This window comes from Apus apus, chromosome 6, assembly GCF_020740795.1.
Source record: "Apus apus isolate bApuApu2 chromosome 6, bApuApu2.pri.cur, whole genome shotgun sequence".
Lineage (NCBI taxonomy): Eukaryota > Metazoa > Chordata > Aves > Apodiformes > Apodidae > Apus > Apus apus.
This window is the reverse complement of record NC_067287.1, coordinates 27,125,771-27,149,034: the sequence shown is the minus strand read 5'-3', so window position 1 is coordinate 27,149,034 and position 23,264 is coordinate 27,125,771. Positions and strand designations below refer to the sequence as shown.

Genomic DNA, 23,264 nt, shown 5'->3' with positions numbered 1-23,264 from the left:
TCCTTTAAAGTAATCCCTTCACAATGAAAGGCTTTGTACTTAGCATTTTAACCAAACCAACATACAGAAGACTGATGTTGCTCAACATACTACATCAACCAAAAAAACCACAACACCCAACATCAGCTTATCTCATCTAGGGAGTGCACTTCAAAATTCAGAATATTCAATTTTTGACAGAGATATAAATGTTAATCTTTATTCTTTTCAATACTGTTATAACTGGAGCCAAAAACATTTAAAATATGCTCATTTGTTTCTAAACAAATAAGGAGAAGATAAGAGTTGCTCAAAGAATTTCTTTTTGTGAAGACACTGTTACAGCAGGGTGGATCTGAATTTCATGGAACCTCTTCCCTGATAATGTTCTAATCAAATTATGTTTACTTATACAGTAATTTGATACAGCATTAGTAAATACATGAAGTTGAAATATTATAGAATATATGGCTAAACCCTTTTATTGAAATAAAAAAATACTGTTTATTATTAAACACCACAATAAATTGTCAGGTATGTCACAAAAAACATATTAAGTTCTAGCTACTTTACAGCATAACTGAATATGAAGGTTAGCTTTTATGGCTCACAAGGCCTACAATTTTCTTCTCCTTTGGAAATTTTTCTACAAAGGGTATTTCTCTTTCTTTCTTGTTCTACACAGAACAGCACTGATTTTCATCTTACTTCTCAGAAAAGGTATCCAAAATATCTATAAAATCCTTCAATATATTTTTAAAAACTATTTCTAAAAGCAGCTGTGACATTCCCTGTGTTAGTTCAGCATTCTTTGCCCCCAGAATAATAATTTCCTTTTGAACAGGGTCACAAAGCTTTGTTGTCGAGCTGCTTTAAAAAAAGTGTGTAGTTACAACATATTTTAAAGGTCTTTAATACCATTAAACAATCTCTTAACTAAAGACTGATTTTTGTTTAATAAAAACCATAAATAACCTTAAACAATAATTTAAAAAATGATAGTCCTAGGTGGTATCTAAAATAATACAGAAGCAAACTGGTATTGAGCTTTCTCTGTGTTGCATTTTTTTAGTAAATTAATATTAACATTTGTTTCACCTGTTCACCAATTTGCTTAGATAAGCTGGCCTGGCAAACTGAGTTTACAGCTGCTCTGAATTACCAGAATGAAACAGATTAAGTATAAAGACAAACAGGTGACTTGATGACTTTAGAGAATCTCCATCAAGAGATAGCAGAGAAAGTCTTCAAGGATAAAAGCTAGCATATATGTAAAAACCCCATGTTTTGCAGCCCCTGCTCCACTTTTATCCACAGTGAAATCAAGGAATAAGTATCAAAAGGAACTTCTCAAGTATCTATTAATGACAAAAACCTCATTATGTTTTCAACATGCACATGTATAAATTTAATTTTAAAAGGCATTCACTTTTTTTTTTTTTTGCAGAAAAGGGCTGTAATTAGTTTTATCCCATAAAGACTCCACTTGGAGTTACCAGAACTACTGCTTTGAGTGTCCTTCACATGTAGCATTTATCTAAAACTATGTCTTCCTACATAAGCCACCAGGAAGATTTCAGTATTAACTATGTAGAAATTTAAAAGAACATGTACTGTTCCTTTAAAATAATTCTGAAACACAAGAAATGAGAACTACAGAATTTCTTAGAGTACCTAGTTTCTTGAAATGTTTCAAAATATCTCCTGCTCAAAGATAAGCATAGTAATTTTGAATGTATTTACATACAAACCAAGAAGACTGAGTCTTTTAAGACATGATAATAATTTACCACTTGTAACATTCCTGCAACACAGTAACATGGAAAAAAGTCACTGCCTAATCAGGACTGACTCAGTCAGTCAGTAGCATATAATTAACAATTTGTTAAAGTAATTCTAGAATAAATACTCCAGTGATCCCAAACACTATACTTGGCCAAGTTGACCACAAAAGAGCAAAACTGACTTTAAACCTTTTCTAGGGTTAGTTTAGAAATCAAAACACACTCTTCTCTGTTTGATAGAAGTGCAGCATTTGTTTCACATACACTAAATTTTTTGTTTTGTCACTACTGTTGTTTAGACTGTCAACTCCAAACCAACTAAATAAGCCAAACTCTTTAATATCTTTCCTTTCAAGAATATGCAAGATACTTAACTGATCAAAAAAATGCTTAAGTGTGGAGGATGACATACGACCTCAAATAAAACACACTTCAAAAGCAATCACAGTCTACTGGTATACATCTTCAGCTTTTGAAACATGCCAAAATCCTAAAACTTTAGCACAAGACATAACAGATACCAAAAAATGTATGTGTGTAAAAAACCAAACAAACAAACAAACCCCACCAAAAACTGGATAATCTCAAGATCAGAAACTCCCATCAGGGGGCTATTAAATCCAAAGGACAAGTTCTGCTTCCAGAAGGCCCTGGGCTACAAACTGCTGGGGTCTGGGAGACCAGTCTAGGAAGTACTAACCCATGACTGGTAGCTTTATATCCCTCCCCAGGCAACTGCTACTGATTGCTCGCAGGGACAGCTAGTCTAGGCATCTAGTGTGATCTGCTGTAGCTTTTCTTTTGTCCAATCAAACCAAATCAATGACACATGTAGATAATCCCTTAAATTTCTAAGCCATGAAGCATGAATTCTCTCTCTTTCTGCAGTTTAACTTTTTTTAAGTAATTTGAATTCTTGGTCACTATCATAAGAAAATGTTCTTCTTGTACAATTATACCTAATTATTGCTATTACTGAAAAAAATACTTCCATATATAAAACACCACTTGCTAGCTGTTACTGTGCCTCAACAGATGTAAGCCTGTACACATAAGCAATTGCTCCAAAGCAGCTGACACAAATTTGCTACCCTGCAGTAGGGCGTGTTCTTCAAACTCAGCTCAAAACATTGGATTTTAAATCTCTGCAGTTTAGCAAAAAAACCTGTTCTGAATTCAGCTGAATGTGATCACCACTGCTGCAGCCAAATACAGATTTTGTTAAGTCAATTTAATAATAGATAGCTACCCCAGAAAGTCACAAGCTAGACACTAGGTGAAGGTAAGTAAACTGAAGTTTTTATCTCAAAACTGACATTTTTCCTGTAACAAGTTATCACAGAAAGCTACCAGTGAGTTGTCATCAGCTGTTTCAGCAGTCACACACATCATGTACCACCATGATGGAAGGAAGTGGAATTCTGTTATACATCTTATAATTTCACAGTATTCTCTTATCAGCTACTATGTAATACAATGCCTAAAGTGTAATCTGAAATCTAGTGTTTTTCTGATTGGCATAGAAATATAAATTCAAATTATAATATAGTGTGGCATATATTTTGAAGAATATTTATGGACTAGACCTCTTACTGTGTATTTTCATAGTCATTCTGAGAGTGCTAGTAGTGCAAAGCAGTAGCTCTCAGGGGTTTTCTTCCCAAGCTAAAAATCCATATACATAGAGAATTCCAGTTTCTTTCAAGTCAGTCATTAGCTTATTGTAAGTTTTGAGAGAAAAATAGACTAGAAAGCTGTAACTGGAATCTCGGTTCTGTCACAACTTGAACACTTTCATTGTTTTCAGTACTGGGCTTGGGCATCATTTGTCTATAATTCACTTTTTCCACACTTCCAGGAATTTTACAACCATCATCACAAAAAGTAAAGTACAATATTGGTTTTACTTTCTCCACAGTAAAAGTATGCCAAATGCAATGCCTTATCTTTTAAAAAATATTAATTCTGCCACAAGTCTTTAAACAAAAGTAACAGTATTATTTAACTGACTGACAATATCTATGGGTCATTTACTATATTAATACAGAAATTATCTCCAAATGACAAGCTCATTGCTTTTAGAAATCTATTTTTGCATATAGTTTTGCTGACTAAAATAATGGCCAGAAGCTGCCTCTCATAACAGCCGCTGAGCAAAGGGTTTCATCACTCCCATTTCAGAATTAGAAACCTAAGTCAGGTTTAGATGGATTTTATACCATTAAGACATCTTTTGATCTAGACCTTCCTTCTTGATAATAAAGTTCTGTCACAGATCAACATGGCTATATATTAGTTCCTTATATTTTTATTTTTTTCCTGTTTGCCTATTCTTGGGCTTCACACAGAAACTATCCTTCTTTTAGCATTTGGAAGATATCTACTATGTGGCACATATGCCAAGATAACCTTCCACCATTCATTGGAAATAAAGCATTTCACACTGAAACAGCATACATAAATGTCATAGCAGCATGTAAAAGCTCATGCTTAAAACATACCAGATTTCAGAAAAGTTCCTGTTGATTATTTGTTTCTGCTTTTTAATGGTTAGTAGTAGAGGTTACTCTGACACACTTGAGCCTCAAAACTTGAAGAATGTTACTTTTATCCAATGATTGTTGGTAGTGAAAGGCTCGGGCCTACCTCTGAAAACAATCCTGCTGCTACTCCTTTAATCTTAAGGGCCAGAGCCCACCTCTCTCCCACTTGACGATACTTATATACCCATCTGTAGTGCTGACACTGGTCTCTAAAATAATTTGTCTCTCACAGTTTTTTTCACAAGACTTTACAAACTAGTGCATCCATAGGTTGGACTATTTTCCCGCAGTACCCAGCTTCTCACAAATGTTAAGACAATCTAAAAACTTTTTTTTTATTATTTCAGAAGAAGGCCTAAGAAGTACAAGTGTTGCACCACCTAACATTTAGGAACTGAAACCCTTTTTAGGTTATCACTGGAAGCTCATTAAAGGACACAAATATCACCAAAAAAAAGTCTCAGAAATGTTATAACTCACATTTCAACTAGGAAACCAGTATTTAGATCTACTTGAGGGTAGGCTGGCAAAAGGAAGATGGCCTTCTACTCCCAGGAACCAAAGAGTATAGGGAGACTGATTTCAACCCTCCTGTTAGTAACTACTGAAGACACAGAATCCAGATAAGCCTTTGAATTAACACAAATTCAATACAGAATAGAAAAAAAGACAAAGTACACAAAATAATCCATTTGCAAGTAGTGTAAATTGAAGCTTCACCACGGAAGATTATGAAAAAAAAGCAAAGCCATCTGAAATACTACAAGAATTCTCCAAGTCTTCAACTCATATACTTAAGTGAAGTTTGTCCATTATTTTGATCAGTTTTTACTAAATGGGGACTAAAAGTGAAGACCTGGCCTAAGATAGGCAAGGGAAAGGAAGACAATAATTACCGCTTAGGATTTGAATCTGAATTTTAGTAAGAATTCTCACAATTCCAACTCTTGAGAGACTATTAACCATGATCTTTCATCTTTTATAAAACAGGCCTCCTTTTACTTCAATACCACCTCTGTTACAATACAATTTTTTTTCTTTCATCTTACAGATGCTTTCCCTCTTAACTTTCATATACTACATACCAAAGCCACATGAAGGACTGAGACAGCATTGTATCTCAACCTTTAAAGAAATGCAACATAGCAGAAAACATTCAGCCTGGCAGGAGTAACTTCTCTATTTAAACGAGGAACAGCTGACTTGAACAGAAACACCTAGAGTTTTCACCCCAAGAAAAATATCACAAAATTAATATATTTGGGGGGTGGGAGGGGATGTGTGGGGTTGTGGAACTGTCTTCACCATTAAAACTACTATCAGGTTACTTTTTTTCCCAGTCATTAGGGTCTGGCAAAGCAGTTTTCTTAACATCTCCTTCCTCCCCAAAATTACACTAACAGCTCAGAATTATGCATTGCCTCTTTACAGCTTCTGAAAACTTAAGATTCAATGATCTAAAAACAGTTAGAAACTGTCCAATAGATACAGTTGTCCTTCATATACACCTACTTGAAGCTATTTTCCATTCAAAACTCAGTAAGGTTGCCCTGAGCTGTGCTTCTGTGGCAATTCTATTATCTTCAGATCACATCTTGCATTGCAAGATTTTTCCCTCTACTAGCTACCATAAGGACTTGCTCCTACCCTTTTGTGACAAGTTGTGTCCCATTAAGTCTTCTTGCTAAATCCTAACAATTCTGTATATGCAATCTACAAAAATAAATCAAAGTACCCAGTCATCCGGTTCAATAAAGAGATTACCTGTTCATTCAAAACACTACCTCCATTTGAAGAAGATTAGAAAAACAGAGCCACAGAGCACAGATGACTCATACCTTTTCAGCAAGTTCAAGGATTCTTGTGATCCTTTCAGCAAGACAAGAATTCTGTGTGTCTTTAAAAACAAACTAATTTTTGAGCTTTTCACACTAAACCTCAGAAGAACTCAAAGCTAGCTATCCTTAATTTGACTATGGGGAAACAGGTATACAGATGAGTCTTCAAGCACCCAGTATTTTAAATATGCTTTTTTTAGAGCACAAAGAGAAAACAGTTAATATACTAGAATTCTGTCCACCTCGGAGACAGACCACTTACTCAAAACTGGAGTGAACATTCTTTTTCAACAGTGAGAAAAACTTCTTAGAAGAGCAAGAAGGAGTAAGAGAAGTTCTGCCAACAGTTTAGATCACATACTCCCTCTCATTATGATGGCATTTCACCAAATTCAAAAGGGGATAAAGAGGATCAGTGCTAAGAAAGTAATTTTATTTTTTTTGAATTTTTGATTCTCTGGTACACTGTCTTCTTTGCCAGACTTTCACTTCTACATACTTTCCATGAAGAAGGTTCAAGACTCTTGCTTTTAAGGAAGAGGATTTAATAAATATTTTAAAACATTTTACATAAATATACTTCTCTAGCTTTACCTCTTTCTTGCCACATGCACACAATTTCCTCTACTCTTCCCCTCTCCTTATAGTGACTCAGCATATCTGAGACATTCAGGCCTAGTCCCACAAGGTATCCCTATGGTTTGTGTTCTTCTGGCCACTACCATGAACTTCCACAGAAAGGGGTCTACTGAATAATATCGATAGTTAGGGAGTATGCAAAGCACATGTATAAATGGTATATTAAGGCTAACAAGAAAATAAAGAGTGTATGGTTCCAAGAACAATAAAAGAAAGGGAAAAAATTGTATTTTTTACCTCAGCTGTTCCCTGTGTATGTATATAACATTTTTTTTTTCCCCATGCTAAAAATCAATCCTGATTATATAAATATAGGCTTTTTTCTTTAGCTAACTATATAAGTATTTCGATTGTTTTGTTTTATTACCAGTGTGGGAGTCAACAAAATCTTGCAAGCATGATTTATTACAATTGTAATATCTACTTTAATTCTGGGAAAGGATAAAACCTAGTACTAAACATCTCATCCACCAAAAAAAACCAAACCCAACAAATGTCAAAACCCTCTTTCACAATCCAATTGCATTCTGTTTTCTTTATGGGTTGTTTTCCTTTTACATCCTAAGCAGACTTCCCTCCCCAATTATTTCTCTACAGAGGTGATTACAGTGACTATGAAACAGTACAAAATAACCACAATATTTTTTATTGTATATTGGTAAAATAGATGTAAGTGTAAAGAAAGGAATTCATGCAAGGAAGTACACAAGATGCAAGGAGGGGTGAAGGGGAGGAACCCTCCATGGTGCTCTGGAAGAAAGATATGCAAAAATTAGTCCAGACAAGGAACACAATCAACACTTCCCTTCAACTAAATGGATCAAAGCAAAAAAAGTTTAGTGCCAGAAGAATGAAATCAATCTAATGTCAGCTGTCCATGAAGTCCCAATCTTAAAGAATCCTTCTGTGGGCAAAACTGCAACGTTAGCATTCTCTGCACTTAAAAGGGACACAGTGAGTAGAAAGGAGATCCACTTTACACCATACTCAGCACCATGTATAACCACGGAAATCAATACCAATTCTGTCAGCACTGATTTCTGCAGAGCTTTACCCCAACAGGTAGATATAAGGTAGGGCATAGGAAGGATAGGCAACGGCAGCAATGTTCTTGTGGGAATGCTAGGTAAGTAAGGAGACTGGCAGACATTTTACTCTGTGTATTCCCAAGAAAAAAAACAACGTAGAAACATGGAGGAAGCACTATTCCCAAAGGCAAGTCTGCAAGCATTTGCCAATCTCTTTCTTCCCATACCCCTTTCCAAAGACGAGAACAGAAAATCCCTGCTGTTTATTTAAGAGAGTGGTCTCACTTTAAAGGGGTATTAGTTCTTAATTTTCCAACAATCAAGCCATTTTTCTGTGCCATCCATAATATATATGGTGTATATGGCACACACTGGTATCCAGGTTCAATAAGCTAAGAAGCAACCTAGCAACCTTTCTTACCATTAAAACATTAAAGCTATACAACTATCTCATCTTTTTTTCAAAGCTCATACATCCTTATAAATTCCACATCTGAAATGGCACATAAATAGCAACAAAATACACATAGTGCATAACAAATTAACTTTCTAAAATTTCAAAATAACTGCAATTCAATAGGAAGAAACTCCCTTGTAGCTAAGTCCTTCAGTAATATCATACATACTCATCTGCTTTTCTGTCCCTTTCTCTACCATGGCAATCTCTTCCTATACAAACCTTCTTTACCTTCACTTTAGCTTTTCAACTTGTGGGAAGATTATTTTTTTTTTTTAATAAAAATTTAGTAAAAATACGGTGAAATCATTCTAAGGGATGCCTCCTAAGTAAGACCAGCATAGAGTAGGTTTACTTCTTTACCATACTATTTCACAAAACCAAAGTTTATTCAATCCCATGCAATTTCAGAAAAAAAATACTATATGCATCTATACAAAATGAAATACTAGATCTTGTCATTAAAAATGAAAAATGTAGGTACTCTTTGACAAAAACTTGTAACACTTCACAGTGGTCTTTGCTGGTCATACACTGGCAGCAAACCAGTACTGCATTTATTAGGTAGTGCATGATACACTCAAAGGCAAGTAACTCATGCTGTAACTTCAGGATTCTAAAGAAACTCCCTATGCAGACATTTGTGCAGTTTAGACCTATTTTGGAAGAAGCATTTTGTTGATGGTGGTAAACCATAAGTCAAGACACCAAAATTTACACTGATCAGACAAGTCTATGCTTCAGCTTCTGAACAATTCTGAAACTAAAATTAATAATTTTTAAATTAACACAAGGGAAATTACATTCTTCATTAATTACACGTTCCTCCTTTAATTCTTAAAAACGGTGGTAAGGACCACCATTAAATCTTGAAGATCTACAAAATAAAACATTTCAACGCAGTTTCACATCCCATATCACTGTTTTGAAAACTCTGCAGATAAAGACTCTTTTTACCCTACCTTGTCGTGTTTCTGCTGGTGCCTTGCCCTGGTATCCAGGATATGGTAAGGGGTTTCAGAGTCTCTGTTGATGTAATAGATTAGTCTTGAAGGCAGTGTAATTTCTTTCTGGATTGCACTGCTGTAGCTGTTATTTTTACTGTTACTGCTTTTATTCTGTTGAAATGAATTCTGTTCATCTGCCAGTACTCCCTCTATATCGCCTGTTGTTTCATTCCAATGCAGGTCTGAGGAAGAAAGATATGCCAGGCATAAATTAGATGACAGAATGTGTTTATTCCCATAAAAAGGCTCTGTATTTAGCTTTTGGTATTCTAACATTTTATTAATCAATCTATCAAACCAAAAAGATAGCCTACTCATTGAGCTAGATCTGATTCATTTTTCGCACATAAAATAGTTTCAGAAATAGTATTATTTAAGCGCACATACATTTTCACATGCAGTCATGGACTATAAGTATTTTAATGCCTCTCAACCTCCAAAAAGAAAAAAAAAAAGCTTCATGGATATGTAGTTACCCCCTACACCCTCTTTGATGGCTAAGTTCTCTTCTCCATTAAATACACACACACAAAAAAACAAATAAACATCTACAAAAGGCTAACAATACCCCCGTGTTCCTAAGGCAAACTGAATGCTAACCAATTCTCTTTACGTAATAGGAAGATTTCTTTTAACTTTGACAAGAGCCCTTTTTTTTTTCCAGTGGCAGCTTTTCATATGAAATCCTGTATCCTTCCTCATTAAAATTTCAAGATACAGTCAATCAAGAAGCAATGTAACAATAATAACACGACACACAAACCGACAAGCATTCCACCCGCCACCTATATGCAATCAAAACCAAATAAACAAAAAGCACACACAAAAACCCAAACAAATCAGCTTCCCAGTCAGATCCCTGGATACGTGCATCCAAACACACACAGGAACCACCTAAGCTTTTTTTTTCCTTTTTTGTCGCATAGCTCAGCAGTGTATTTCTTTCTACACACACCATCCCGTATCTGACACTGCAGCACTGGCTTCAGAAAATCGGAGGACGCCAGCAAGCCAAGGAAACGTTTTCTGAATCCCTCTTTTCTACAAGCCGAAAGAGACACGCAGACAAAGCGGGAGAGGGCGGAGGACGAAATCGCTCAGGGGAAATAGATGTTACCGGGGTTTATCACCCGAGGGGAGGGGAGGACGGGGACCGAGGAGCAGCAGACGCCTCGCGCGCACACACACCCCGTCATACCCACCGGCGGCCGCTGCAACCGCGTGGGCCCGGGGGCAGGAGGAGCCACGGAGGACCAGGAGCAGCGAGACAAGGCGGCCGAGGAGCGGCAGGAGCGCGGGGCGGCGGGCGGCGGGGAGGCGGCGGCCGCAGCGAGGCTGCCGCAGGGAGATGCTGCCGGGCGGCTTCATGGCTCATAGCGCCCCGGGGCGGCGGCCGGGCGGGGGGGCAGCGCGGCGCCCTCACCCCCAACGGGCTGTGCCCGGGGGCGCCGGGCGGGCAGCGGGCTGCGGCGGGGCGAGGCCGGGGCTCCCTGCGGCCGCTCCCGCCCGTCTGGCTGGTCCCCCCGCCGCCCCGGGAGACCGTTACCTCAGCGCGAGGGCGGGCTGGCAGCGGCGCGCGCACCTTCCCCTCCAACCCGCCCCAGCCCCGCGCCGGGCGCACGCGCGCCGACCTCGTCCCGCGCCGGGCGCGTGGGTGGGGCCGCGCGGCGCTGTCCGTTGTGCTGCCGCGGGGCGCGCGCGGCGCGAGGCGGACGGAGGTGAAAGGCCCGAAAGCCCCAGCCCGGGCACCCGCCCGGAGCGCTGCCCCCGCAGGCCCGGGGACCCGCACCCGCCCGGAGCGCTGCCCCCGCGGACCCGCACCCGCCCGGAGCGCTGCCCGGGGCGCGGGACAGGCCGCGACGGCAAGGGCACGGCCCCGCGCTTCCCCCGGCGCGGCCGCAAAGGCAGGCCCGGCCGCGAACCGGCCGGACGAGCGCCGAGGAGGCTTAGCTTGCACCTGGGGCAGGCAAAGGGCAAGTACGTGTCTTCCTGATGGAGGTAACACACAGAAACCCACTTTTGCAGCGTGCGCAGTTTCAAGGAGCTGAGTTTGGAAATACTCCATTTATTTTAAGAACTTTGGAAACTGGAAGCCCAGAGCAAGGCTTGGAAAATGCACTGGGGGACAAGAAGAGGAAGCAATGGGTCCGTTTGCTTCCAGGGGAGCTCAGCATGTGCACAGTCAAGGCAGATGAGCCATTTCATAACACTGGGGCCTTTCCCATGAATCCTGCCCTCCTTCTGCTCCAAAAGTTGTGTGGAGCTTCTGGCTCCTCTCCACTCTCTCCCAACACCTACAGTCAAGGAACAACTCTGCCGTTTTCTCTTCTTTAGTTCCTGTGACCCATTCATCTTTACTGACTGCAGCCAACCTGCAACGAGGTGGTCATGGAAGGTGAGCCAGACTAAATGTTACCAAGAGTTTACATGTATTGACAAATAAAGTTGATATGTATACAAGAAACAAAGGAGGAGCACTACGGGAAGTTGCAGGGTCAGATTGTGACCTGGTGTAAATCCACCCTGGAGTGCTGCATTCAGCAGCAGAGTCTGGGTCACAAGCAGAAGTATCGGTGTATTTCTGTGCAGCAAGCAGTATCTCCTTTCATTCCAGCATGCTTGGGTTGAACCACCAGTGTGAAGAATATTTGCAAAGATAAAAATAACTTGAGAGGTCTGAGAAGATTAACATGCTGCTTTGTATTCATTCCATGGCTTCACGGGTCAGAGAAACCTGGAAGCTGAGTTGAGGCAAGTTTTGATATTGAGTTCTTAGTGCACATTTTGCCCAGCAGACTTAGGATGTTCAAGAACAGATATTCTTTATTTTGGTGCAGGTCTTGTTGCTGAAAAAATAACAATGTTGCTTCTTTTTGTCTGGATATTGATTTTTATTTGTCAGCTTATTTTTTCTAGTCTGTGTCTGGGTACCACATGGATTTCCAGAAGGACAGGAATTCTCTGTTTCACATAATTGTCTGTAGATTTCAGCCTGAATTGATTATCATTGTTTATTTAGAAAGTATAAGCAGTTTTACAAATCATTACCATGCAGACCATGTCATAGCAGTAGCATTATTACTTCTAAAAATGTTAATTCTGAATTCTCATGTTATCCAAGTAAGTGCTGTCTGTGGAAGCTCAATATCTAAGTATCTAACAACAGGCAAACACATAGAAAAAACAGACTCACAGGGTTATCAGGTGTGAAAGGTAACAGAAAAAGTGCCCTAGGATTTCTTTGTTGTCTGGGTCTAGGGAGAAAACTCTACACTTTTCCTATATAAGAAGCTATTCCTTGCTGTCCACCTAGCTCTCCTGTTCCTCATCACTAGATATCAACTAGAACATTTCACCCAACAGCAGTCCTGTTTCTCCCCAGAAATATATAAACAGATCAAAGGACCAGTCATATCAGTGCATCTAAATCTAAAATAAATACTTTTTTTTTAATTATTAAGAGCAAAGAAAAAAAGAGTAGAATGACCATACAGTTAAAAAAAATAAAATCCAGAAACTAGCTTTCCTAACACAACAAAAAAAACCCCACAAAACCAAGTCTAGCAAAGACAAATGCTACGAACATCTGCTCTCTGAAACTACCCACCCTTATTTTTGCTGCACAGATTTTGAGGGTAATGATTGCCTCTTTCTACAAAGGTCGTCTAGGGCAAAGATTTCCAAAAGTTCTTTTAACTCATGTAAAAGTTTCTGTGCAGCAGAAATAATCACCTGAATTAACCATGCAAAGTAGACATGCCTAGTCTCCCAGTCCCTAATGGACATTAACTCAAGCTGTGTTTCATAAACCTGCTACAAACCATCAGGTGGTCAGGTGCAGTTCATAGAGCATAATCAGCTCAAGATGAAATATCCCACTGGGAATGACAGCTGCTGGTTTTTTAAACCTGCTTTCATTTTTGAAAGATTCTATTAAATAATCCCAGTTAGACTGCACTGCAGGTGTCTGAAAACAAACTAACAGCAGTGTGGGTTATTGTAGCAGCATCTGTACCAAATGAAAGATACAGACACATTTAAGGCACAGGCACACGGAACTGCTGATAGCTGGTGCTTCAAGCCTGGCTGGGGAGCACACTGTGCAAGGTATAGACATAATTTCAATCTGGGTGATAAATAAACTTCACATCACATCTCCACATGATTGTCCAGAGTTTTTAATTCATTGTTCCTTTATCAGGATGGGGTCAGAGAGCACATGGGATGAAATTTTGTAATGCTACTATTCAGATCTAAAAGACTTCAGATGCAAAACTGCTGATAGTAGTCTTGGCTGTTCATATTGACACCTAGTTAATCTCTGTTAATCTGCTGGTAAAGCTGCAACCTTCTAACATGATGAAATGCCTTTTCTCAGATCATCGGAAAAAATAAAGCAATCTATCACTTGACTTGGGTAAGTCTCCACGTAGAATATGTTATTAAACAAATCGCTTCTTACCGAGGCATAATTAATACTGATCTTGCTGAGTGAGCACAGTAAGACTGTGTCTTATTAGGAAATTAAGAAAATTTCTGAATTTCATCAGTAGTCTTTTATCTAACATTTATTTGAAGAATCCAGTTAGGTTCTGTAACACATAAGCAGGTGGGGTAATTCTGTATATTCCTCAGAGACAATGTTTACCATTTTAACAGAAAGAGGAAAATGAAGGAAACAAGTTCAGGAAGTACAAACATTAATGACTAATTTATCACAAAGTCTTTGTAAGGATGCCATAAGAATACTGCCCATCAAGTTTAAAATAGTGATAATAATTACAGAAGAGTAAACTGCAATATCAAATACTCAGTTTAACAGGCCGTTAAGCATGGGAAGACTAGTGTGGTTACTTTGGTAATAACAGGTGATACCAGTTGGGCAGCTCAAGACTGGGCTCAGGTGATGAAGGGTATAACACCAGGGAACAGGCAGCACAAACAGCAGAGTAGAAGCTGCTACTACTGAGTTCTACCATGAGGTGAGTGCAGCAGCCAAGTATAATTATGATTTATTCATATTAGTAGCAGGCTCAGCCATAGGCTAAGGTCCTGCTGTGTTCTCTGCTGTATAGACACAGGACAAAATTATATCTGTTAGATAAATTTCCTTTTGACTTGCAATACCAAGTAATTCAGGCAGTGCTGTAAATAACAGAAGAAATATAACAGCTCTAAGAGGGGTACCAAAGACACTGCAGGTCTAAAAAGTGGTAATTACACAGGGGACCTTGAACAACAATGAAGCCTTATTAGCTGGCACATAACTAATCCACACAACATGTAATTTGCATGCAAAAGAAAGTGGTAGCCATTTTCTGCTTCTCAACAGGTGGTTAACAGTTAAGGCAAAGTTGTACTGAAATTTCATGCTACTCATGTTTCCTTACCTTATGTGCAGTGTAAGTGTGGATAATTTATACTTAAATTAACTCCCAGGTTTCTTCTATCACCAAGTTACTATAAACAATACATTGCATTAGTATAACCTTGTTTTAATCACATATGTTTGAACACGCACTGATTTTCCATGTTCAGCCATCCACAGAGCTCCTCAGTTATTAGTGCAAAACAGATTCTTTATATATGAAGGGTTGTTACATTGTTTTCTTACAATATAACCGTCTTTTGCTACACATCCCACCACTTAACAGCACAGCAGCAACCCAGCATTTGGTCAAAAAATAAGTACTTTTCATTTATTCTGTTTCTTTTAGCTTATTTAAATACTTTTTAGTGACTGAGGGGAACCTAAAAAAGGCATAAATGTCACAGCAATGCAACAAACACATAAGACTGATGCAGGAAACAGAGCTGTGGCTCTAGATTCTTCTGAAGCAAGCTTCACTCTCCAAACCATAGATCTAACAGAACAGGGTTTCCACTGCTCTTTACTTTTCCATCATCTTTATTTCAACCTCATACTCTTCAGGACAAGAGTTTTCTCCTGCTACTTAATCCATAGTTCAACAGAGCCCTAAACCCAGCTTTCCCCTCCATGTGCAGTAGTTGAACACTGTACAATATTTAGCACAACACTATTTTAAACACAGTCATATAATAAAATAGAATTCAGTAAAAATGCCCCTTTTCCATCAGAACTATCACTCATTTACAAAGCTCTGCATGCACATCAACCTTAGCTACTCCTCTCACCAGTAGTACTACACAAATGAACTAACTCTTTTGTGAGTACTTTGTTTCAGCACTACAGGTTTTAATATATGAGATACTTGGGATATACTTGCCAGCCCCCTCCCCCTAAACATTGAGAAATGTTAATGGTAAAGTCAAGTGAAGAAAGTAAGTAATAAAAAGAATGTATCTTACCAACATTCAGCAAGGAAGGGAAAGGAACACAGCTATGCTGCTAATAGCAAATGAGTCAGAGGTTTTATTAATTGCAGTTCAATTTGTATCTGGGTGAAACTTAGCATCTGTGATTTAATTGCAGGGAAAAAAAATTACTTTGAATAAGCCACACCAGACTAATTTCAGAATTAATTTGCTATGTACTTGTGTAATTAAGCAAGCATTCATAGCCAAAAGGTTTTACAAGTTGTTTAGTAGGATTCCTCAGCAACATTTAAACAAGTACATGTAAGTTATTATATACAAAAGATACTACAGTGAGGTATATTTGCCATAAATGGAAATATGATACTAAAGGCTTCAATTATTCACCATATTGTCCAATTTATTAATAAGAGACACAGAAGCAGCAGAAACATGCTGGTCAGTGATGCTATCTAAAACACATTTGTTCAGCTGTTCTAATATGGATATACTTAGCAAGTAAAACATATGCCACTAGCAGAGAAGGGAGGACAAAAAAAAAAGAAAAAAGAAAAAAAAGCTGTTCTTCTAATAAGCAAGCATTTCCAACTGTGGATGTGACATCCTTGCTAGTTTATTTCACTTTTGTGAGTTAAAATGTAAGAACAGTCTCAAGAAAGTACGACAGGGTGTCAGGAGAAATCTTACTTAAATCTGTACTTTTATTTATATTTACTTTAAACTAAATACATGTTCACATCCCAAGGACTTGCCAAAGCTGATCAAATACTTCCAAATAGTAGGTTCTAAAAAAGTCAGATTGCAGCTATTCCAGTGCAACTTTACAAAGGAGTGTGAATATATAAGCAGTTTTCCCTGAGCCTGTGCCAGGGGAGAAAAGGGCTGCAAGGGGTCTTTTGCGTCATCAAGTCCAGCCCCCTGCTACCACTGGCTACTGCATTACACAGTTCCTTTCTTAAGTTGCATTTAAAAGAAAGCAGGGTTTTTGCCCTTATACTACTGCTGGAAGACTGATCCAGAAGCTCATTGTTAGAATCACTAAGTAAATCCTTCTACTTTCCAGCCTAAATTTATGCATGCCTAAGAGAAATCCATTTCTTCTTCTGCCAGGACTAGCGCTAATAGTTCATTCCCCCTGCTGGTAGAAATGACCAGACTCTTGATGCTTACAGCATCTAAGCCCAAGTGATGGGTGAAAATTTCATGAAACTGTAGTCAAAACCATGAAGGATGTTATGTTCAGCACAGAGACAACCAGACTAGCCAGGACTGCATTAGCTTGAGAAACAGAAGGAATATGGCCATGCCAGTACAACACATGCTTGAGCTACTAAACCTCACTGGGAAAGGAACGTTCTAGTTACAGCTACTACTGTTTGGAAGGTGGTTCACTGGGCACAGAAATGCTGCATTTGAAGGTGTTATAGTGGCTTTTTTATGTTCACCCAAAAATAATAAAAAAAATTATTCTTCCAATAATTTGCAGGTGCTGAGGCTGCTGCTCAATTCAGAGACTTCTACACAGTCCTGCATTCAGCAGAGAGACCTGTGCTGATCCTGCTGCCATTACTATCATCCTATGCTATAAAAGATATGTAGAAGTGCTGAGAAGCAGCAGTGTTAGTCAGATGGGGGAAATCCTGGCATTTCCATAAAATGCAGCTCTATGGAAAAGGAAAATAATTATTTTTAAAAGCTGCTATAGCCAATTAGGCTTCCTGCCTTTTCTCCATAGACAAATTTGGACCAGTTTCCCTGTTCCTTTCCTAATTAGGCATAGGGATGAATTAGTCATGAAACACACTATCTTGAGAGATATTTTTTTTTGAGAATATATATAGAATTTGACACTTTCCTCTAGAGACCCTAAAACATTTAACCATTCTATCTCTGAAGACATGGTCTGAATTTTTAAGAAAAATCAGTGCAAAGTATTATCAAAGTGTTTCATGGAAGTCCTAGGGTGTCCCCAACACATTTGAATTACTAAAATGTATTTGTTGTCACATAAATAACTTCCAGTGTTGGAAGTGGATCACAGATTGGTGTGTTATCATCACCCCCACCAAAGACCTTTTAAACTAATTGCCTTACAAGTTTGATAAACAACCAAAGAAAGTCCTCTTTCAGCTTCTCCCCACCAATCAGTCTGGACCTGCGGATTCCCAAATTTAAAAGAGGTCAGTCACAAATCTGGCAATTCTCATGATTCATCTGCCAAAGACAGCATCTGGTAATGTCAACATAGTTATTTTGTAATATTGTATCAAAATTATGCACAGATCCTGCTGAATGCTTTGCATAATTTCTGCTGTTAATTCCTTACAGAGATTCTTGCTTCCTAAGGAAGCTCCAGCAAATTTTCAGTCTCCCAAAGCACAGAAAGAATCACATCCCAGTAATATTTTACTAGTTTACTAAACTCAAACTGCCAGTGTCATAATGCAGCAGATACTTCAGGGGATTACTTCTGCTGCATCAGCTTGGTACAAAAGCAAATAAGACCCAAACAGTCTTTCCTGAAGTATTATGCACCCCTCAGTCTTCTTACTAAATTTCTGAACCAAAATCTCAGCCACAAATCTCTAGAGCACAAAATAGTCTGAAGTCCTCACAACCATGGCAGTGGATACTCCCCTTTCACACCCACAGGAGCCGCACTCAGCCTGACCATGTGGATTGTCAGAACCCCACTCTTGGGGGATGTGAAATTATGCCACTTACCCTGCTGCTTCCATTCTTCCTCTCACCCACATTTGCTCACACTTAGTCACCCTTCAAAGATCTTATTATTTCTCTATGTGCATATGTTCCTCGTGATTATCCTACTAGTTAACCATAAATTTAAACACACATTATTATTTGTTGCTGCTATGGAAATGTACCATTTTTTTAAGACCTTGAAGTTAAAGCATCATTATTTTCCATGGTTGGAAAGGTGATAGTTTTCCTATATTGCCCCCACCCCCCCAACATGTTTAATATTCAAAACCCATACTTCAAAAATAGCTTTCCATTATTACTTATGAAACAGCTCCTTATGGGGACTTAATTAATTTGTTTTTCTCTATCTTAGGCTAAGAAATGTTCCAACTTTAACCATCTTCCACTTTCTCATCCTCTTTGTCCTGCTTTTTACAAATGGGCACCAGAAGCCTCATAAATAAAGAAGGAGGTAACTCCCTTTCTCAATACTGTTGCCTTGTGAGACCAAAGCCTTCAATGCAGGATGATGCCAGAACAATTTCTTGCTGCATAAGAGCTGGAGTGGCATGGCAAAGTTGACTGTATGCAGACATATGCCAGCTACTTCTTGAAGTGAGACATCACCAAAAGCAGTTCACACCTCCAATTAAGTTTGTTGTGCCAACTACGCTATCACAGTTACAGAATTTCACATAAATATTAAGAAAACCATAGGAATGCATTATCTCGCAGCAGAAAATACTTGCTTAAGTGAGCAACTCCAGAAGATTAGCTGCTCCTACTTGTAGCTGAAAGGGACCAAGGCTGATAATCAAAGCATTGCAAGCATCCAGTACCTGAGCAAGAACCAAAATTAAAAGAAATCTCATTTCCAACTACATTTGGTTTCAGACCAAATCCTCTTCCCATAACAAATACAAAACACTTGGACAATAGAGCTGCTAATTAAGAGTTAAATCACAGAACTTGGATTCTTGTTAATTATTGTTATCATGTGCTACTACTGCATGTAGCATTTGGAGTGCAAAAGCATTTATTAAATAAACAAATACACTTCATCTGGTAGAGCCTGGTGGGTTGAAGCATTAAACAGCAGGGGAACATGCCCAAAGGTACATTGCAGATTAACTGCACCATCCAAAGGACAATCTGTCCTCTGCTGGCCAAAGGCATTTCAAGGCCCTTTCAACTGGACAGTTTTTTCCTGCCTTTTTTTAGTATATATATTATTTTAGCCCCATCCCAAAATTTACATTGCTCTCCAAACTGTTGCATAATCAATGAAACTTCCGTTTACCAAAGGAATCCTGCTGAGTGCAAAATGTCTCTTTTTCCTCATTCTGCCTAAATTGACTTTTCTTGTAGAAGAGAAAACTGCCTCTAAACAGCCACAACCATCCATTGATTTGGTGACTGTTTAAGCAATACAATATTATACCACCTACAGTCTTCACAGGGGAAATAACAATAGCTGAATGGACACGGATGAGCATCAGTTAAAAAAAATAATCATGCTTAGAATGGAAGCAATGCAATCAGAGTTATGTAATCTCTTTTGCATTATTTTGCATTCTTATACCACAAGAAACTTATGCAATTCTATTTCTGCTTCAGAAATGTTGGCTACTCAACAGTGCAGTTCAAAATGCCAGCCTGTTTTATGGTAGCTAAAGAATCACCCTATTTTATTTATCCCAATTGTTTTAAACTTGACCTTCCCATTCTACTCTGCAGCACAGTACCCAGACCCATGCCAGAAAGAATTGGTTACCATGCAGGAGCTACCATGCTTGAAGTCTCTCCCTGGTTTCCAAGGATGGATACCAATCAAGGCTTCCAGACTTGTTACATTACCTTGAATTCTCTGTGGTTCTATTTTCAGCAGTACAGCAACTCTAAATTTGCCTTCATTGCTTTTTTAAGGGTTCCTTTTAGAGAGGCAAATTGCTGGACAGAGCTCACAGCGTACTCCTCTTTGCTGCTGGGCTGCAGGGAAAGATGCTTTGTATTTAGTAATTGCCAGAGCAGCCCTTACAGATGGGGCCATATGGTAAAACCCCTCAGCCTAGGTTTAGATAAGTACATTAATAAGTTTAAAGTGACATTTAAATGCTGGTGCCTGGAACACTTTTTGGTTCCACACATATGGGTAAAGGCAATGAGTTGTGGAGCCAAGACTAGAATCTGTACTGGAAGCACTAATGTGCTTATTCAGTCAGGGTATAAAATGTTATTTGGCATATATGAGCTGTCATACAGCAGAACTGCAGAGCTCAATTTTAAAACATTCATTATCATCCTAGCAATCTCCCCCACCCCCTCCAAAAAAAGAGTAAGGAAGAAACAGTCTTACATTCTCAGATGTAACTGTTTTACAGAGGGAACATCTTTTGTTGGGCTGCCAAGCCTGAGTCATCCTTACAGACTCATTTCTAAAAATGTGCACTTAGGACTGTCAGCCAATCAGAAGCTACCTACTAACTTCCATAAAGATCTTACAGGTTTTAAAGCAACCTAGTAAAATTAAGACACAGTAACCTTTTATTTATAGTGCCAAACATTAATAAATTCTCTGTTGCTGTAGTTATGAAGAGGGAAGATTTTTTTATTCATGTAACTAGGTCATGGAGGAAATAATGTGCTCACATGGCAGGAGAATGCTCTCTGAGTGTGCAGATAGCATATTTCCCACAGCTTGGGCTGCCCCATTTGCCTCTCAGCTGCTCCCACCACGGTTCTGACACTGGATCTTGCAGGCCCGCACCAGCAACACAGGCCAGGAGTGACGGACCCTGAGAGCTTGTCCATCAGTATCACCATGAGCAGAAATGGGACCTTCTAGTGGCAAGCAAAAATGCTTACCAGTAAATTAAGCCTTAAATACCAGCTTTCCTCTCGCTTCAGTATTCATAATACTACTAGTTGGATCTGGAAATATGATAAAAACTTACCAAAAGCTGCTGAGCACCCTTAGCATCCACTAATTTCAGAAGCAAAACATAAAATACACTGTAAGGACCAAACCTGGATGGAGCTTTACACCTAAAAATTTTTTTTCTATCTCTAGTTTTTTAATTCCTTCAAAATCCATACAACAGCTCTGTTATGTTTCATGAGCCTTGTCACAGGTACAGGCCTTCACGTTGGCACATTTTAAAAATAACCAGTAAGATCCTGTTCTAATTTCTATAAAAACTCTCCTACTGATGATAAAAACTGGTTAATAATTTAACAAAGCAATCTGAGTGTTCTAAAAGTGGCACAGAGCAGTTTATATTTAAAGAAAGTGCTTAGTTTAGAAGATTAATCTGCAAGAGAGGACTATTATTTAACAGAGAAAACATTTCCCAAATCATTTGCATAGACTCCTGACATCACCAACTGTGGGTTGCTGTTGGCTATTAATTCCTCGTGCTGTTATCTCTCATGTTTAGAGAATGGCTCCACTGAGAAAAAGCTGGCTACTTACAGACTAAAATATCGCTCCACTGGAGGTTGATGCAGTTTGGCCCATATAATCAAAATCTAAACTCCACCACTTCACCCAGGCCCCAACAAAGCCAGAGTAAAAGTCAGGCCCCTGCAATACCGTTTATTGATCCTAAAACTGGAAAAAAATGGAGGGTTTATGTTTCTCTTGTGGGTTCTGGAAGGCTGCTTATCCTCGCATTATTAAGAATCTCCATTTATGTTGAATGGCATTTTTATTGATGTTCATTTTAGGTTACCTAACCTACCTCATAAATATCTAGCCAAGACTGGGACGAGCATCCAGGCCATTTAAATCTCTAAGTAACCATGCATCTTGATTTGAAACCAAAGAAGATCAAAACTAGTCAACATGTTTAGAGTATTTTGCTTAAGCATCTTACTACACTTTTCCAACCCTTAAAACAAGCATAATACCAGTCTATTATTAAGAAATATTTTTAAGGATAACTGCTAATTAGAAATTATTGAAAACTGAAAAAATAAATATGCCCTTTTTTTTTTTCTATTTGGTTAGTGCATCCCCACAGCCTTCATATAACATCTTGCAATTAAAGGTATAAAAATATTTTTAAATGTTTCCTGACTGATACCTATATTTTTTAAATTTAACAACTTAACAGGGTTCTTTCTGTTTTGGTTTGGTTAATATTTTTATTCTTCAGGCAAGTCCAATTTTATAACCAAATCTATGAACATGGAATACTGAGCTTCTGGACAGCTGAAAGTGAAGCCTGAAAGAAAAATTACAGTTCCAAGGCATTTTCTAATTTGGTTTATAAATAGATGGCTTTGACATACCACTCACAGAAACAAAGCTATAGTTAGCTTGCCTGACCCAGCTGTGCAGCTGGGAGAAGAATGCACACTGGCAGCCTATCTGTGCAGTTGTCTGTGTTGTGATACTTGCTATCAAAACACTAGTTAAGAACACAGGAAGAATTAGCATTTTGGGTCAAGGCAGGGTGATAGGAAACGGTCTTTGATTTTATGTTAACTGACATGTAAGCCATTGAAGAAAATCAAGCTAAACATATTCTCAATCGGAAGCAGCAAGTAAAAACTCTAATGTAACTGGCCTTCTTGGGTGTTTTGGTGCAAGGCATGTAGACTCATGTAAAAATTATTGTTTCCCATGGTTGTAAAGCTTTTTTGCTGTTGATAACTGTATAGCAAAATAATGCATATGTGTATATCAAACAAATGGCAAAAATACTCAGAGCATGACCAATGAAATGAATACCTCTCAGAATGGTACATCCTGGTTGGGGACTGATCCAGGCTCATGTCTGTCACTGGAGGTTTTTGCACTGACAGCAGCTGCTTTCAGCTCAACCTTGAGGATTAATGTTCTGCTAAACCTGCAGCACTGTGGCTCTGAAACAACACAAATCCTTAAAGATTTCATGTGAAGCTCAGAAGTAGATCCCCTTGAACCAACAGAAGCTTGCTGGTTTTCTCTTAGATATCTGATTTGGACTGATGCCCTATTGTCAT

At 38.6% G+C, this 23,264-nt stretch overlaps 1 protein-coding gene across 2 annotated transcripts in view; it reads right to left on the bottom strand.

The window, feature by feature from the left end:
- ADAM23 (ADAM metallopeptidase domain 23) overlaps positions 1 to 10,643 on the bottom strand; it is a 67,794-nt gene extending 57,151 nt beyond the window's left edge. For both annotated transcript variants that reach the window (XM_051624115.1, XM_051624114.1), the window contains exons 1-2: positions 10,478 to 10,643; positions 9,231 to 9,457 (exon numbers count right to left, since the gene is read on the bottom strand). In XM_051624115.1, coding sequence (XP_051480075.1) covers positions 9,231 to 9,457; positions 10,478 to 10,643 — 393 coding nt within the window. The remainder of the gene's footprint in view (positions 1 to 9,230; positions 9,458 to 10,477) is intronic.
- Between the last annotated feature and the right edge of the window lie 12,621 nt (positions 10,644 to 23,264).